Source organism: Gymnogyps californianus, chromosome 2 (assembly GCF_018139145.2).
Source record: "Gymnogyps californianus isolate 813 chromosome 2, ASM1813914v2, whole genome shotgun sequence".
Lineage (NCBI taxonomy): Eukaryota > Metazoa > Chordata > Aves > Accipitriformes > Cathartidae > Gymnogyps > Gymnogyps californianus.
This window is the reverse complement of record NC_059472.1, coordinates 55,668,834-55,685,275: the sequence shown is the minus strand read 5'-3', so window position 1 is coordinate 55,685,275 and position 16,442 is coordinate 55,668,834. Positions and strand designations below refer to the sequence as shown.

Sequence of the window (16,442 nt, the reverse complement as noted above, 5' to 3'; positions counted from 1 at the left end):
TATGTCCCATGCTAGGCTATTTTGTTTTAATCCTAGAACTCATGTATGACATAATTAAAAAGGAATCAATTTTATGTATTTAATTTTCTGCATATCGAAATGTTGCCAGAAAATATGATCTTCCCAACATTCTGCAGTAAAAAAAAAAATCCATTAATACAAGATCTTTGTCCTAATTTACACATGCAACTCTTGAGCCTAAATTATTTAGAAATTCTAGTGTCTTGATCTAATAACACAGAAAAAAATAAACAGGTATACAGATATATATCTATATTCAAACTGTCATTTAATTTATGGATGGAGCAAGACTAGATCTCTTTATAACATCAGGCTTGAAGGAACATTCCACAGATCACACACACAATGGGCACATGCAGCGGAGTTGTATGTACAGGGATGTGTGTGTAAGTTTTGGTGCCAAGCACACAATTTCATTTAATGGAGCTGAAGAAAAATTTATAAACAAAAAGAAACTTTTAACATGGAAAACTATTTATGAGCAGAGAAGGAAGAAACCATTAGGGAAAAGGAGCCAAAGAAAATGAGACAAAATCGGCGTGATGACTTGTCTATACTTGAACATCTGACCTGTTAGTTGGTCGTCGCCTGCAGCAGGGGCGATGCGAATGTATGGTGTTGTAAGCTGAGTCACGATTATCGCAGCTAAGGCAAAGGAAGATTTCCAGGTCAGCATGCATGAGGGAAAAAAAAGCCAGACTGAAGCTAGACCAGCAAGAAGAATCTTGGTCAATAGTTTATTGTCTGAACTTCTTACAAATAAAAACCAAAAAACTCCCACAAGTTCCTTTTCATCTTCAGTTGTTAGTTTGGTTATTCTGCAAATTAACAAGCTTTCGTATGTGACTTTCATTCAGGAAGAGGACTCAAAGCACATTATTTACATATAATGCATTTGAGGAAACTGGAGACTCTCTGGCTCTGCTAGTCACAGCACTGGGCTTTCTAAGTGAAAGTTAACTGCTTATTCAGATTACTCTAGTATTAACTTCTCCAGGTAATTTGAACTAGTTTCACTTTTTGTTTTCCTATTTCATAATAGCACATTTTTCCTATAATTCTTTTTTAAGATAATTTTCATGTAAAATATTTTTGAGCTAGCTAAGATTCATTTTTCTTGTACCCACGTGAGTTTTTCTTCTGAAAATGCACACGCTACACTTAACTCATACTTAACTTTCAGCATACAGAGAATGACCACTGAGAGTGGCACGCTTCTAGTTAGGTATGTATGCAACTGTTTGAGGTCCGAGTTTCAACGAGGTTCATGTTTTGCCACTAAGACAAGAAAAAGCTGAAAAAACTGAATTGTTTGTGTGCCTGAAGTATTCAGACTTTTCTGTCAGAGCTATAACAACCACTGACTGGTATAGATAACTATTACCATGGCTCACATTAATAAAATCTCGTATTTCTTTCTTTGCCAGCAGTTCTACGATTGTCTCTAAATGGTTAAGCACACTATGACACATATATATTAAGGAATATAAAAAAAATTAAAAGGTCAGATCCAACATGATGCAGCTGGAGAATGATGCAAAGAAAAAATATTGGAAAATTAAGGACAAAATTATATGAAAGATCACTCATTTACATAGAACAGCCTGGGTGCTATTAGAAACGTGGCAACGAGTGAGGAAAATAGATCATCTACCATCTGCAGACAATTAAACTCAAAACTGCTGCTGCATAATATTTTGAAATATCCCTCTGCAACACTGAAATGCAGTGTTGATAGTAGCTGCTAGAGCACTGTTGCTATTGGATTTAAAATATTGTAATATCCATTTCTCTCTCATAATTAATGAAAGCCTTCCAATATTGCAAAATTAGAACAATGATGTCCCCCTCTTCAGAACTGGATTCCTAAGAGATAACCAAGATGTTTCTATCCAGACAGTGCTGTAAGTCATATCAGGAAATATAGTCTTAATATAAATCACAAAACACCACAAAGTTGATAGTAATAAACTTGGAGGAGTTTTGGAATGTTTTCAATTTTGTCTGCTGAGATTTTACAGTCATTTAGCTTGAAGAAAGAGTAGGTATATGAAAGCCATATTTCAAGCAAAATACGACAACCTTTATTACCACTGGTACAAAAAACTCTTCCTGATTTTTGTTTGTTTGTTTGTTTAATTATCTTGTCAAAAATAATGGGAGTGGAAACCCTGCAGTCTCCACATTTGTATATACACCAAATAGTCACAGAGGTCCTAGAAGCCCTTCTCTACGGAAAGCTAAGATCAGAAGACTTGCATCACAAGAACATGCTGTCTGATCCTTCTCCTAGCATGTCAGTGGCAAAGGTTCCCTTTGACTTCAGCAGAAGCAGGAGGAGAATTTTCAGCTCTCCAAATCCCAATATTCTGATCCTAAATTACACTTACAATCATTGCAGTCAGGATTTTTATATGATCTCTAAAAGAACACATTTAACAGAGGTTTCATCTGTAAAAACGGAATGGTCATAAAACAAGAGCATTTTTTAAAATGTTACAAATTGAAGTTGTTTAAAATATACTTGATGGAATGAGAAAGTATTATCCAGCTACTGACCCTACACATGCATTTTACCCAGCAGGTTAGGCTGTACTTTTCTAGAGTTAGGCTGTACTTTTCTAGAGTTAGGCTGTACTTTTCTAACAAGACGACTGTCAATATGATAATAGGCTATCTGGTGCACTTTGGCTTTGATCCAGCAACACAGTTTAGTCTGTGCCAGCTGAGCACATGCTTGACAGTAAGCACTGTTGACATCAACTGGAGCGAAAAGTGAAGTACCTACTCAAGGATTCTGCTGGATCTGGGGCAAGAACGCTCTGTATCTTTATATTACACTTACTCATTTATTTTTCTTTTAACAAAAAATACAAAAGCATACAGTGGGCCATGGAATGAACACTGCAAAACTCAGTGATAAATCAGAATCTCAATGAACTTAAGGAGGTCTCAAGGGCACCAACAACTTTTAGATTATCTGGAGTTGGGATAATTAAAGGAAATACAGCTAGCAAATGATATAGCTATGCTCATGTCAGGTTCCGAACTCCCATTATTGGTCCTGAAGGCAGACTTCAAACAGGCTAAACACACACCCTTAATACCGACAACGAGGTGGCTTGGCCAAGCTCAGCTGGCTCAGTGGAGCAGCCTGGAGGTTGCCTTGGGTGACCTGGATCCCAGGAAGGGCTGCCGATGCGCTTGGTGCAATCCTCAAACTCCGCAGGAATGGAATTGCAGAAGCTTTCAAGAAACAAGCGGACAGCTGGCTGCACTGTCATGTTTGTTTTACAGGGTATACTTTATGGCATAGGCCTTTATCCAGTAAAATACTTACATATCTACTTTAAGACAGAATAGTTGCAATGTAGTCAGTGAGATTATTCTTTGTCCGCAAAATTAGGTACATAACTGACTTGATTAGGGCCTAAAAGCATACGGTTTCCCACATACGTATTAAATTCTAGAGTACATCTACTAACTCCAATGGCCTACACAAGGCTATAGGTATTTTCAGGATCAGATCTTCATTTAAAAGAAGATTGTACAAGTTTTATACATGAATGGCCTAAAGCACTTCCTTTTAGCTTTAAAAACCACCAAACTTGAACTTTTAAAGATAACAGAAGCCCAGAATACAAACATTTCAGAAATGTTATTAATATACGAAAACTAGATGTTGTACTGGAGAGTGTTCACAACCTTATTTGTAAGAAGCACTGTAATAAATAGATGGACACAATGAGTACATGATAGAGTTAAGCAGCTTACTGTCTAGTAGCTATACTGTAGTCAGAAAACTCAGTGGAAAATGGTGCGTGTCTGTAAGAGATCAGGCACAGCAGTCAGAGCAGCCTTTGTTTCCTGGGGTACAGGCAATATGAATGTTGTACTAAGCTGTTTGGGGGTGTGTGGACAGAAGGGGAGGGGAACAGGAGAGGACAATTCTCTGTCTTGCCCCACTGCAGGTGTGGTGACTTCTGACCTACAGACATTAAGCATTTTTGCTATTTTTTCTAGTCCATATGTGGGAAGTCCAAAGAGGACACAGAAGTCTGCTTTTTCTCAAATATCTCTGTTAGATCTAAAGGGAAAAAATCTGTACAGACAGGTATGATTAATATCATATTAAAATATGTCATGGTCTCTTTTATTTTTAAAAATTAATATAGTTTAAAAATATAATACAGACATTCAGTTTATAGGCATGGAAACAAGTGCTTTACAGAAGCCCCCCAAGAAAGTTTTACACCAGGGACTATAAATGCCATCGAGGACACCTCTTATTTCAAAGTCCTCACAACAACCCCTCACATTATTTTACAGGCTTCACAAAGGTATTACAAAGAATTCTGAAACATGCTTTCAAAACAGAAATGTATGGAGATTTGTTTAAAATCAAAGCTGCATTTCTCACATCTCCATTTCCAAATGGGTTAGCTCAAAGTAGCTTGTTGCTATGGGAGCTATTCCAATCCATAAAGTTACCCTTGCTTCTCAAATGAGAGAGTAAGATTTTTCAGTCAGTCAAGTAATTGAAATAGTTGAACATCCATTAGTGATTAGGAATACAAATCTTCAAATAATTTAAAATCCATTCCTCTAATCACCTATTATGATTTCTGAGGTAATGTAGTCCACCCCTAGTATCACTGAAGCTACCGGAAAACAACACAGGATTCCACTTGAATCTGGAATTAATCTCTCATCTACATTTCATTGGTTTTTAGTTTAGATACTTGAAGGTTTTCTATGGTTTAGTAAGCAGTCAGTTAGTAAATTAGAATTAAAACTACTTCCTTTGGTTTGGAAAAAAACCCCCAGGAACCAGTGCAAAGAGCTATAAAAAATGTATTTGTCACATTAGGGCGGATTCAACCTTTCAACAGAGGCAACTGTATGCTAACATTTCTGTTACTTTTAAGTAATGAGATTCTCATCCATCCCATTTAGATTTAGTGGTGGTGGTGGAATTGTGAAGTCTACATGTAAAGGAAATCATGGTGGAATCAGTTACGTTAGCGATAGTCACTATGAGACATCCGTGATCTCCCGCAAGGAACAGTGGTACAGGGATGAAGTAGTTTTTCATTCATACTCTTACCAGGTGCCCAAACCACGAGGTAGTATTACCCGTTCCTACTCACAGCAGTACTTTCTTTCCTTCTCCTCTATTACAATCTCTAAATAATCATACTATGCCATCACTTCTTTTTCAGGCTTTGAACTTGCCACCAGCTAGAGGTACTAAAAAGGTGAGACTACAAAGATAATCACAGACAGATCCTAGCCTCCAAAGTTAAACATATCAGCAGTATGTTTATCTTTCCCTGTTTGGGGATCAAACCTATAGCTAGCACTGTCTCAATTATACAAACTTGTCTCACAAATGGTAGTATCATGTGCTGACAGTCCAATAAATATAGCTGATCCATACCGTGAAAATGAAGAACATGATTTCTCCACTTCTCTTTTATAAAGCAATTAAGATAAGATAATTGCTTACAAGTAAGGGGTAATTTTCACTACGGATGTATAAGCAGCTAGTATGCACTCTGCAATTGGCAATTTTACAACTCTACTATATATAGAAAAGTCTAAAATATTTATTGTGAGATCATATAAAAACCCACAGAATATATTTAAAAAACCCTGTGTTCAAGTAGACAACTAAAAATGAGTAATACTTTTATTATTAAAAACAAACAAACAAACAAACTTCCTAAATCTCAGCTAGAGACGCAAATGAATAATTTAAAATTCTGTAATAGGTTTAGTGATGCCTTTTAGCAATATAAACACTTCTGGAATTTTGCAAAGACCATGTGAAGGAAAGGTCAGCAAGCTGAAATACAGAATACATGACATAATATGAACATACCTTTTGTGGCTACCCTGACGCAGTCAATTTTTGTTTCCTGTGTCAAATAAAGAGGAAAAAGGTCACATCTTGTGTTTCTAAGCAAAGAAAGTCATCCATGATTCTATTCTTAAAAGTACTGATAAAATGTCAGAGAAGTGTTCATTTAATGTGCCTCATTACATATTTAACTGCTTATTAAGCAACTCTAATGTACTTTCACAATACGGACAAACACTGCTTGGGTATGGTACATAAACATTTCACTTAAGATTCCTCTAAAAGTAGAAAATATGTGAAAGATATTCACAAGAGCACAGGCAAGTGTTCAGCTTTTTTACTTTGGCAACATAATGACCTTGGGAGATTTTTCTTTTTCTTACAGATAGTATAGTTCGAGGCATCATGCTAGACAATTTTAGAAAGAAAAAATAATCAATGGTGTTTCACATTTCTGCACTGTCAGTGCACTGTGAAAGAGGGACCATTATGGTATCTGGCAGAAAACATTTCCAGGCTGTCAGCACAGACAGCCAAAGCTTATCAAGAATTGAAGGGCTCTGGGTAGGTCGGTCCAGGAAATGAAAAACAATTCCAGGAAGAATTAGTCCGATGAAACATGATCTGCGAAGACCTTTTTACACACTTTTCATTTCAGTTCCATCTACTTATGTTTCTTTTACTGTTTGCAGAAAGGGGGAAAAAAAGTAGTTTCTAATTCAGTCAGGACAACCAAATGAGAAAATGGGAGTTCAAGATGTTACAAACTAAGGTAATGGGACTGGACAGGCCAAGACAGATGTGCTAAAATCCACAATCAAGTTTGGCTTAAACTTAACAAAAGAAATCGCAACACTCTCCTCTTCAAAGCAAGAAAACAAAAACAAAAAAAAGAAAGAAAAAAAGCCAGTCAAACACACTCATTGGACAGCTTTTAGATAATAAGACAGAATGGTAACGCACTACTTTCCCTACTCACTATTGACAAAATGTGCTGTCTTCCCTTCCTCTTTCCTGTAACCTTTAATCATTAAGCAATATTGTGTTAGGAAAACTGTTATTTTTTTAAATTCAGTGTGTTAAATTTCACGGTTACTTCATCTTCTCATTAGCAACTAAACTGGGCATCTTGCTAGTTGGTGCCAATCATCTATTTACACACAAATACTGTATAAAACCACACCTGTCATAAGACTTACCCCATTGGCTCTGCTAGCAGCTTGAAAATAGATGCTGTAGCTCTTATGAGGAAGAAGAGGAGTGTTCCAGAAACCACTGTAGGTTTTGTTATCACCAATAGTAAAAGGCTGAGCAGCTTGTAAACCATTGGCTGGAAACTCTGCAGCAAAGTAGTACTGGGAATTCAAAAGCGAGGCATTCTGGAAATGAATGGGCACTGGGTAGCACTTCAGGATTTCAGTTGTCTTTTTGGTCCTTCGTGGGCGTTCTTCTTCAACAACTATTTGATAGACACTAACAGTGTAGAAAGGAAAGAACAAAACAAACACACGCATTATTTTAAGACTCGGGCAGTCAACTCATTCTGATATCATAATAGCATACCAGTATTTATGGAAAAAAAGAACTGTTAAAAGCAAAGGACACAGGAAGAAAATGTCATTTTGATATTCAGGTGTACGAATTTGTGGAATAGATTCATGCTTTCAAACAAATTAATTTTGTTTTGGAAAAACAAAATTAGCCATACACACCACAGCTTTTCATATAGCAAATGCACAGAACACTGTCTTGTTCGAACTCTTGTACAGAAAAAGCTTGCTTGGTTAGTGCTAAAATGTAGAATTATTTTGTTCACAGAAGTAAGTATAAAGCTATAGATTCCATTCTCTAACCTGTTTGTCTTGTCTAAATGAAATGAAATGAGTAGTAAGATAAAAATGAAGAAATAAGTTACAAAGAGAGGGGGAATAGTATTTGCTTAACTGTTGACATTATAACTATTTATAAAAGCACACAGAGTAAATTACAGTCTTTTAAAATTTTGGTGGCATATTGACTGTTACTGAGCAAGAATAAAACACTTTTTGATGGAAGTTATTCTCACTCAGCAAAGCACTTTTACACATCTTAGAGATAACCATATTTTTAAGTGTTTCTGCCTTCTGCAAAGCAATTCAGTTTGCACTTGCATTCTTTGCTGTACTGGGACCTACAAGGAACAGTCCATCCCTCTCCACTGTAAAGGTGCTATGGACATTCAAGCAGGAACAAAGAAATTGTGATTTCTGCTGTATATGCAAACAGTGTAATCATTATACCCTTGCAGTTGCTGTAAAAGCCTGAGTCAGTGCTTTCAAATTTGTGAAGTGGGAAGGCCATGTCTCTAAAGAGGACTGGCTTGCAAGTTTATTGCTTCACTGGGAACCAGTGATTCTTAATCATTATTTGACTCCTGGAATCTTGAATCCCAGTAAGCAAGTCAGTATAGGTAACTGATGTTAAAGCAGCAATGTGTCCACATGTTCGCACATCATCTACATCTAATAACAATTTATGATCTTTCAAGTTAATAATTCATAAAAAGCAGCAATCTCTGGGTAGGGTATGTTTCTTAAAGATGAAATATCCACACAGACTTCTGACATGTTGTTCCCACTCTGTCATTTGTAGGTAGATGATTATGTTTACAGAAGACTCTGCCCAAAGTACAGGGACACTTGGGCTGGGCCTCTGCAGGTCTCAGTCTGGACCCAACAGGGCTTATTGGCTTAGTCATATCACTGCATGGCTATGGCTATTCCCCTTCTGAAGGCAAATCTGGTTTAGAAATAAAAGAGATGACTTTGTGCAGTCACCAAGCCAGCTCACAGCCAGTGACCTCCTGCACCTGCTGGGGCTCTGCTAGACTCAAGCTGCTTTGAGCGCTGGCATAGAGCTCTCCAGCTCTTGCACTCTCTGGAGCCTTACCAACTCAGTGCATGACCAGACTAACATACTGCTTCTACACTCAAGCTGCCTTTGCACGTTTAGATAATGCTGTGTGCTTGAATAATGCCCCACCAGTGAAACTTTTCAAGGTCAGGTTGGATGGGGCTTTGAGCAACCTGATCTAGTGAAAGATGTCCCTGCCCATGGCAGGGGGGGTGGACTAGATGATCTTTAAAGGTCCCTTCCAACCCAAACCATTCTATGACTTCATGATTCTATGACAGCACAATGCTAGGTCTGCAGAGCCTTCATAGCTGAATATGACCCAAGAGGCAGAAGAACGCCAGTTCTCTTGGCCATCTTACTGGTTTTTTACCAGACCTACTGATCATGTGCAACAGACCCCGTTCACTATGTTTTTAAGACCTAGCATCTTCAGTAGGAGATGCTGCACTTCCTATGCTCACAAAAAATGCCCAGAAAGTTAACACTGAGAATGCTTAATACCTCTTCTTCTGCCTGACTTAGACTTTCACCACAATGGAGATTTAGTTTAATGTTAAGACACTTAAATTTAAGTGTCTTCATGAAGATGTCTATACATCTGTAAACTCCCATTATAGTCATTGGAGAGCTACTCAGTACAGGCAACAGATCTTAAAGACCTGACCAGCAAGCAGGTGTCTTCCTTTGGGTCAACTTAATTGCTTTCTACTCAGCTCACATGTAGACATCTACAAGTGGACATCTAAATTTAGATGTTTTAATCTGATGCTGAACCCCACGCAGAAATCTAACCATGTGTAAGTTTGGTACAGCCAGGGACACAAACAAATGTCTTGAGGGTCCACTTAAAGGCCACTGTCTGTACATTTTGCAGCTCTGTGCAACAAAGTCTACACATCCAGCAGAAAGATTTTCATTAGTTGATTAATTCCACGCTGAGTAGTAAATGAAGGTCAATACATGGCAACCTTTCTTTGATCCTATGAGAATTGATCTGTAAAAACAAGCCATGAAATATCTACATTACAATCTTGTTTCTTCTCTTCCAAATCAATGTTTGACATGATTTTAGCAGTTAATTTTCTAGAACAAAACACAGTTGCATAGAACTGGGATTCCAAGCTACTTTGAAGAGAGTGTGCTGCCTCCTCTAACTACTAGTTTACAGTGAATCTACAGTAAATACCATTTGCGAATTTAAATGGCCTACTGGAAAAAAAGTAGGTGGTGATGTAAACATCTATTCTTGCAAGGTAGTGAAGCTGGATACACTTGCCTAATACTGCAGCAAAGATAATCCCTCAGTTTCACTAAAGCATGATGGATAGCAAACTAAGTTATTTGGCTGTCGCCTTCAAGAGAATATTGTTACCTTTTTTATTGCAGCAGGACTGAATATAAGAGGGACCTCAGACTGGACAAGGTAATATGACCTGTTTCAGTACTGGCTGAAATGAGGATTCTTTTCATTTTTCACCCATGATTAAAGCTAAAGTTTGTAGATATTCTAGAAACAAATCTGTCATTACAATGCTCCTTTTCCTCTGGCAAATTCATGTTAGTTATACTACATGCACTACTCCTTGTATATTACATTTTAAATGCCTGCCATCTATTCATCTTCAGATACATTAAAGAAAGAACTAAGTTGACTGGAGCAATTTCAAACTCAAAATCTCTTTTCATCCTTACTCCACAAGACAAATTAGATTTGCAAGCATCTATACCTCAAATCTATTTGCTCTTTAATAATTCAAGCACTGAAAGGTCAAGCAGCTCTTTTCTGTTCCCCTTTATCAAAGTCCAAGTGCTAATGAAAAATAACTAAATCCTATCTGCTGCCCAATTTCCACACACTGCTATTTCTCTGATGTAAATTAACACATTATAAGCACCTGGGTCAACGGAAACCTGACAGAACTTTGAGTGATACGTTTTACATTTGTACAAATGAGATCATCTTGCTAATGAATTTTACAAAATTACCCCAATTACAATTATAATCCAAAAGCTTCCTCTAACTCTTACCATTAAAATTGCTTTCTTTAATATGTAACAGATGAATTGCCTACTCTGAAAAGGGTTCAAGCTTAGTGAATTGAGCTAGCACTGCACCAGGACTCTATTATTCCTCTTACGTATTAGTCAGATTTCCTGCTTGTTTGAAGTTGCATTATTCCTGTTTCACACCTCTACATTTCAGAGAGTAAAGTCTTCCTACCAGTAATCCAAAAAATAAAATCTACACTACAGTGAAAGGTGCCCAAAGCATATCAGCTATTAGTAGAACTTAGACTGATCTTTCTGAAGGAAAGAAATGTAATTTAAGTTTAATTCACATTACGCAGTTCTACTATAGAATTCCAATGCCTTGGAAATTGAACACAAAATCTACTTTTATATAGACTGAAACTTACTGTTGCATCAAGAAAGGAACACGTGGGAATTATTTTTAAATTAGGATTCAAACACTTAAAATTTGGGGATTAAAAAAGGTGTCTGGGAAAAGAAAAAATTGATGTAATTTTTAAGCTACTTTTTATTTTAACAATTCCAAAACAGTTCCAAATTTAAATGATTATGCAGAGATACAGATCCGAACATAATAAGGACTGTAATTTTGGTTAGAAATTAGACATACCAGGCTTCTCAGATATTTACTGAAATTGGGTTGCTTAAATTAAAATGGTCTGTCAATGCCTGCTAAATATACCGATTTTTTTCAGAGTTGAAAAAAAGACATGAAAAAAGAAAGAAAACATGTTATCACAGTAATCAAAGATGCTAAGAATATTTAGACAAATGAATCAAACAATTCAAAAGAAGACTTAAGTGTATATCTGTTCTTAAGTACATGAAATGATGGGTTTAGTAACCTACTGAATTAGGCAGTAAATAAAATTTTAATCAAAGTCTCATTCGAAGTGACAAAATAATTTTCCAAGAAGGGCCTATTCGATACAAGCATGGACTGCAGGATTCTTAACACAGAAGTCCTTAACATGTACAATATAGGTATTTATCAATTGAAACTTATGAATTTATAATTACACTTCCACCAAAAGTAATTCCAAATCGAAAACAAAGGGAAAACAAGCTTGATTACTTCATTATTGAAACATCAGTTCTATTTTTTCTCTCTTAAACAGTCTTGATGCTTCACCTAACTGAAGCCATAAAGAATTTTTAAAAATTTATTTTACAGAAGAAAGATGGCCTAAGGACCTGAATCTAGACTAGGATTATCTGAATTTATTTACTAGTCTTAATACAACTGTTGTGTGTGATCCTAGGCAAGTTAAATAAGTATTTTGTGCCTCAGTTCTCCAGCTGTAACATGAGAACGGGAAAGTTCTTTATTCCCTCTGGCCTGCTTCAACTGTTCAAAACTAAAACCTCTTCAAGACCTTCTTTTTTATTATTCTTGAAAAAATAGGGGTTTTCTTCCTAGGAAATGTATAAAGCCTGCAAAGCTGTTAAGCTCCACTAACAGTGCCCTGATCAGCTGTGTAAACTGTTGGGCTACCTCTGCAGACTGTTATGCTGACACTGTAGAGCCTAATTTGAAGTTTTCTGCTCATTGTAGTAAGTTTTTTCTTAGTCTCATGCTTTATTATAACATATCTGTTATTTTTTTAGATCTATTTCTGTATCTTGACTTGCATGCTTCCTTTGTTTTAATGCTAACAGATTCAAACAATAGAATAACCTTTAATCTACATATTGACCATTATTTCAGTTACTTATTCCCATAGCCCTACTTCATCTATATGCTAGAATCACTTTACTGCATTCTTCTACTAAAATACCAAAGTTCCAATAGATGGCAAAACCAAGAAACCCCAAAATCACCTTATTATCTCAGTTCTATGTTCATGAAGAACTTGATTGCTCAAACCATAACCGTCTATAGGGTCCCCACAATTTCACCAGTACTTGTGTAGCCACTGGAAGTTCTTCTATCGTACTGCCATTTAAGTCATAAGCACTTTTTAAAAATATCAGTTGTTTCATTCATGTTTTGCATCCAAAGCTTCATAGATCTTTGCTCATCCTATGTTAGGTAACAAGTTTATTGTTTAACACTGCTTCTTTAAAAAAAGACAATCTTTGGACAATTTTTTGATATAATCTGCAACATAACTTCCTCTTCATCTCTGTCATCAGCTGTCTTTGACATGTTCATGACATATCCATATAGATTAACATTGGCAATTTTGATCTGTTTCTTCCTGCCCTTATATTGCACTAGATCCTTGTAATTCATCCTATAACTTAAAATTTTACAGTACTAGAAATTATATGTAAACCATACCTTGAAATGGAAGAGGGAAATTACTCTTTAAAGGATAGGAATTACTAATTTGCAGTTAGCAGGCAAACAGAAGAAGGCTACAAGAAATTGCCACTAACTCTCCTCCTACTGAGCAAGAGTCTACATTTATTATAGGTGGCATTGAACAAAGGTGATAATGACAATCCCTAATTTATCAGGTGTCTCACCATCATAGCTACATAGGCTTTGCCAGTGGGTCAGAAGTTCTAGCAACACACAATATATACTCAACAAAATATACTCCATGTGCAGTCACTTTCAGTACAGATGTGAAGCCAGAGAACCAGTTGAACAGCAGTCCTGCCCCTCTGACCACTGTAGAATTTTGCACGTTTTGTCGAAGGGGGAAGCAGACACTGTTCAACTGTGTTTTGTCTGCATATCAAACAGAGACCATTGCTATAGTCAAGGTCAGCATTTATAGGCTGAAAGAACTGGGTGCAGTAATAATTGTTCACAGGGAGGGTACGGTCTCAGGACAAGGGCAGTCTGAAAGAACATAAAATGGGTAGTTTATTTGAGAGGCATGACTTTTCTTGTCCAAGCATTAAAAATGAAGCAATCTGTATGAGTTTGGAATTTTTTTCTTTTTTTTTTTTTTTCCCTGAGAGTGATTTGGCATTGTTACAGGTGGGATAGGGATTAGAGCAACGACTCCATAAACTTGGAGTTTATGGAGTGGAAGTAAGACCAGGGAGTTTTTGATTAGCAAAAAGACAAATAAGTATGCCTACTAATGATGGAGAAGCCTGTTTAAGGTAGCCCCCTCTATTTCAATAACATTTTATTTGGGAGATCAGAGATTTTCTGGTCTTTAAGTAAAATACAGCCTTGCCTGCTATAGCTTCTAAAATGATAAAAAATGAAGAAGCTTAAGAAAACCCCCTTGCATGAACATAAGGTTCAGATACAAAAATATAAAACTTACAGTAAAGAAAAACAAACAGACCAAACAAAACCTCCAAATTAAGGCTGCTGTACCAATGCCAACAATGATGCAAGTGTTGTTAAAGTAATTGTCGTGGTTTAACCCCAGCCAGCAACTAAGTACCACACAGCCACTCGCTCACTCCTCCCCGCTCCCAGTGGGATGGGGAGGAGAATCGGAAAAAAAAAAAGTAAAACTCGTGAGTTAAGAATGGCTTAATAACTAAAATAAAATATGATAACAATAATAATAAAATATAATAACAATAATAATAATAATAATAATGATAAGGAATATAACAAACAAAAAGAGATATAAAACCCAAGAAAAGACAAGTGATGCACAATGCAATTGCTCACCACCTGCTGACTGATGCCTGAGCAGCGATCCACCCCTCCTGGCCAACTCCCCCCAACTTTATATACTGGGCATGATGTTCTATGGTATGGAATATCCCTTTGGCTAGTTCAGGTCAGCTCTCCTGGCTACGCTCCCTCCCAGCTTCTTGTACACCTGCTTGCTGGCAGAGCATGGGAAACTGAACAATCTTTACCTTAGCGTAAGCACTACTTAGCAACAACTAAAACATCAGCATGTTATCAACCTATTCTCACACTAAACCCAAAACACAGCACTGTACCAGCTACTAGGAAGAAAAATAACTCTATCCCAGCCAAAACCAGGACAGTAATATACTAAGATCTAACTTATAAAGGGGAAAAAAGGTGAACTAGACAATGTTGCAAATAATATTAGCAACACAGAAGCAATCAAAATTCTTGCAACTGTTCACATTTAAGTGCTTGACATATCACTGTTAAAGGTGTATTGCCTTTTCTTTTTGCAAGTGAAGGAAGTCTTAAATCCCTATAACTTTTTGTTTGCATCTTTACTCAAAGTCAGGAGGTTTTATGCAAACAGAAGTTCCACAATCTTTGGCAGGTTTCTACGTCTGTGGGACAGCTGGTGCTTCCAATGTGTAGCAAAGGGACTAAGAAAAGAAAATACTTTGTGCTAGTATCTTGTTGAAACTTGAATGGAATGATTCTACTTCCACACCTGGCTTTATTTACTGGCTTTGCAAGTCAAGAGATAGGTTTGGTTAGATTCTCCAAGGCAGGGTCTGTCTTTGTTCTCAGGAAACACTATTACTGGCACCTGAAATTTCCAGCTCATGGGAAAAGTCAAATTGGAGAAAGCCACAAATCTTTCAGAATCAGACCTGGAGTGAACACAAGAGGGACTAATATTATACAGCACCTCCATTGTCATGCAAGGAGCCCTATTTCTCAGATCAATCAAAGCAGAAATACCTAAACAGCTGTAAAGGAGGAGATAAGGCAGCTTAGGTTCAGCCCCTAGAGATACTGCCAAATGTAAACTCTCAGGTGTCGTAATAAGCTTTATCTTCACAGACCCAAGCCCATTGGGGAATGGTATCTGGTTTTTAATGTAAAACTCCTAAGCTGCTTTGTGACTGCCCAACTCTTTTGTATGGACAGTCTCAAAGACTTAAAAGTCAGTATTTACAAAGGGGATTTTCTGGGAAAAATACATCCAAGTAAACCTCTCCTTAGCATTCCTATGGATTTATACAGGAAATCCCGACAGTTCTCATATGGGGAGCATTAGGTCACTGGAAGTTAAAGATATTTTGCTTGTTTCCTCCAAGGACAGTCACTAGGGGAGGATATGACAATGCATTCAATTCCCTTGAGAAGGAAAACACTTGCTACATAATATCTTAATTGCAGAAGAGTCAGATGGGCTCTGAAAGTGGTAGAGCAACGGCCACCATAAGTTCATCATGGATTTAAATGTTTTTTCCAAACACAGAAGAACTGATAAATTTCTCTTTTGCAAGTTTGGACTCTCTAGGATTTAAGGGAGACATCAGAGCCTGGGCTCCAAAAATTCTTATTAGAAAATCTGCAAGAAAGGAAAACGAGACAATGATGCACGCTCCTTCCACCTTCCAGTGGCCAGATGGGTGCCACCTAGTCCTGATGACACAGTGTATTTAATTTTTTGCCTTATTTCCTAGTATATGGATTCACTGTTTTAGAGAATCTAAGCACACATCAGGGGCTGAGAATGTCCAGTAGATCTTCAGCCTTGCAATCGCAGGCAAGCGTGTACCATTCACAAAATGTTTGTGAAATGTTTCTGCCTTTAGATTCAGTTATCATAAATGATGACTCAAAATATAACTTTGTTTTGTTAGTAAATAGAGAGAGAAGGAGAGAAAAAAACCTTTTAAGGATTTCAGTTTGTAATACTTTTGTTTTAGAAGGATAATACAAGATTGCCAACATGTAAGTGGTAGTAGACAATTTGTATTCCGTTCTACAACATATAGCTTGCTGATGGACTGCAGTTTTAACTTTGTCCAGTCCATC

At 36.9% G+C, this 16,442-nt stretch overlaps 1 protein-coding gene across 4 annotated transcripts in view; it reads right to left on the bottom strand.

Annotated features, from left to right (window-relative positions):
- Positions 1 to 16,442, bottom strand: part of PTPRM (protein tyrosine phosphatase receptor type M) — a 486,857-nt gene that overhangs the window by 174,539 nt on the left and 295,876 nt on the right. For 2 of the 4 annotated variants that reach the window (XM_050915684.1, XM_050915683.1), the window contains exons 12-14: positions 7,084 to 7,357; positions 5,906 to 5,942; positions 592 to 666 (exon numbers count right to left, since the gene is read on the bottom strand). In XM_050915684.1, coding sequence (XP_050771641.1) covers positions 592 to 666; positions 5,906 to 5,942; positions 7,084 to 7,357 — 386 coding nt within the window. The remainder of the gene's footprint in view (positions 1 to 591; positions 667 to 5,905; positions 5,943 to 7,083; positions 7,358 to 16,442) is intronic. The other 2 variants (XM_050915685.1, XM_050915686.1) reach the window with 1 other exon arrangement.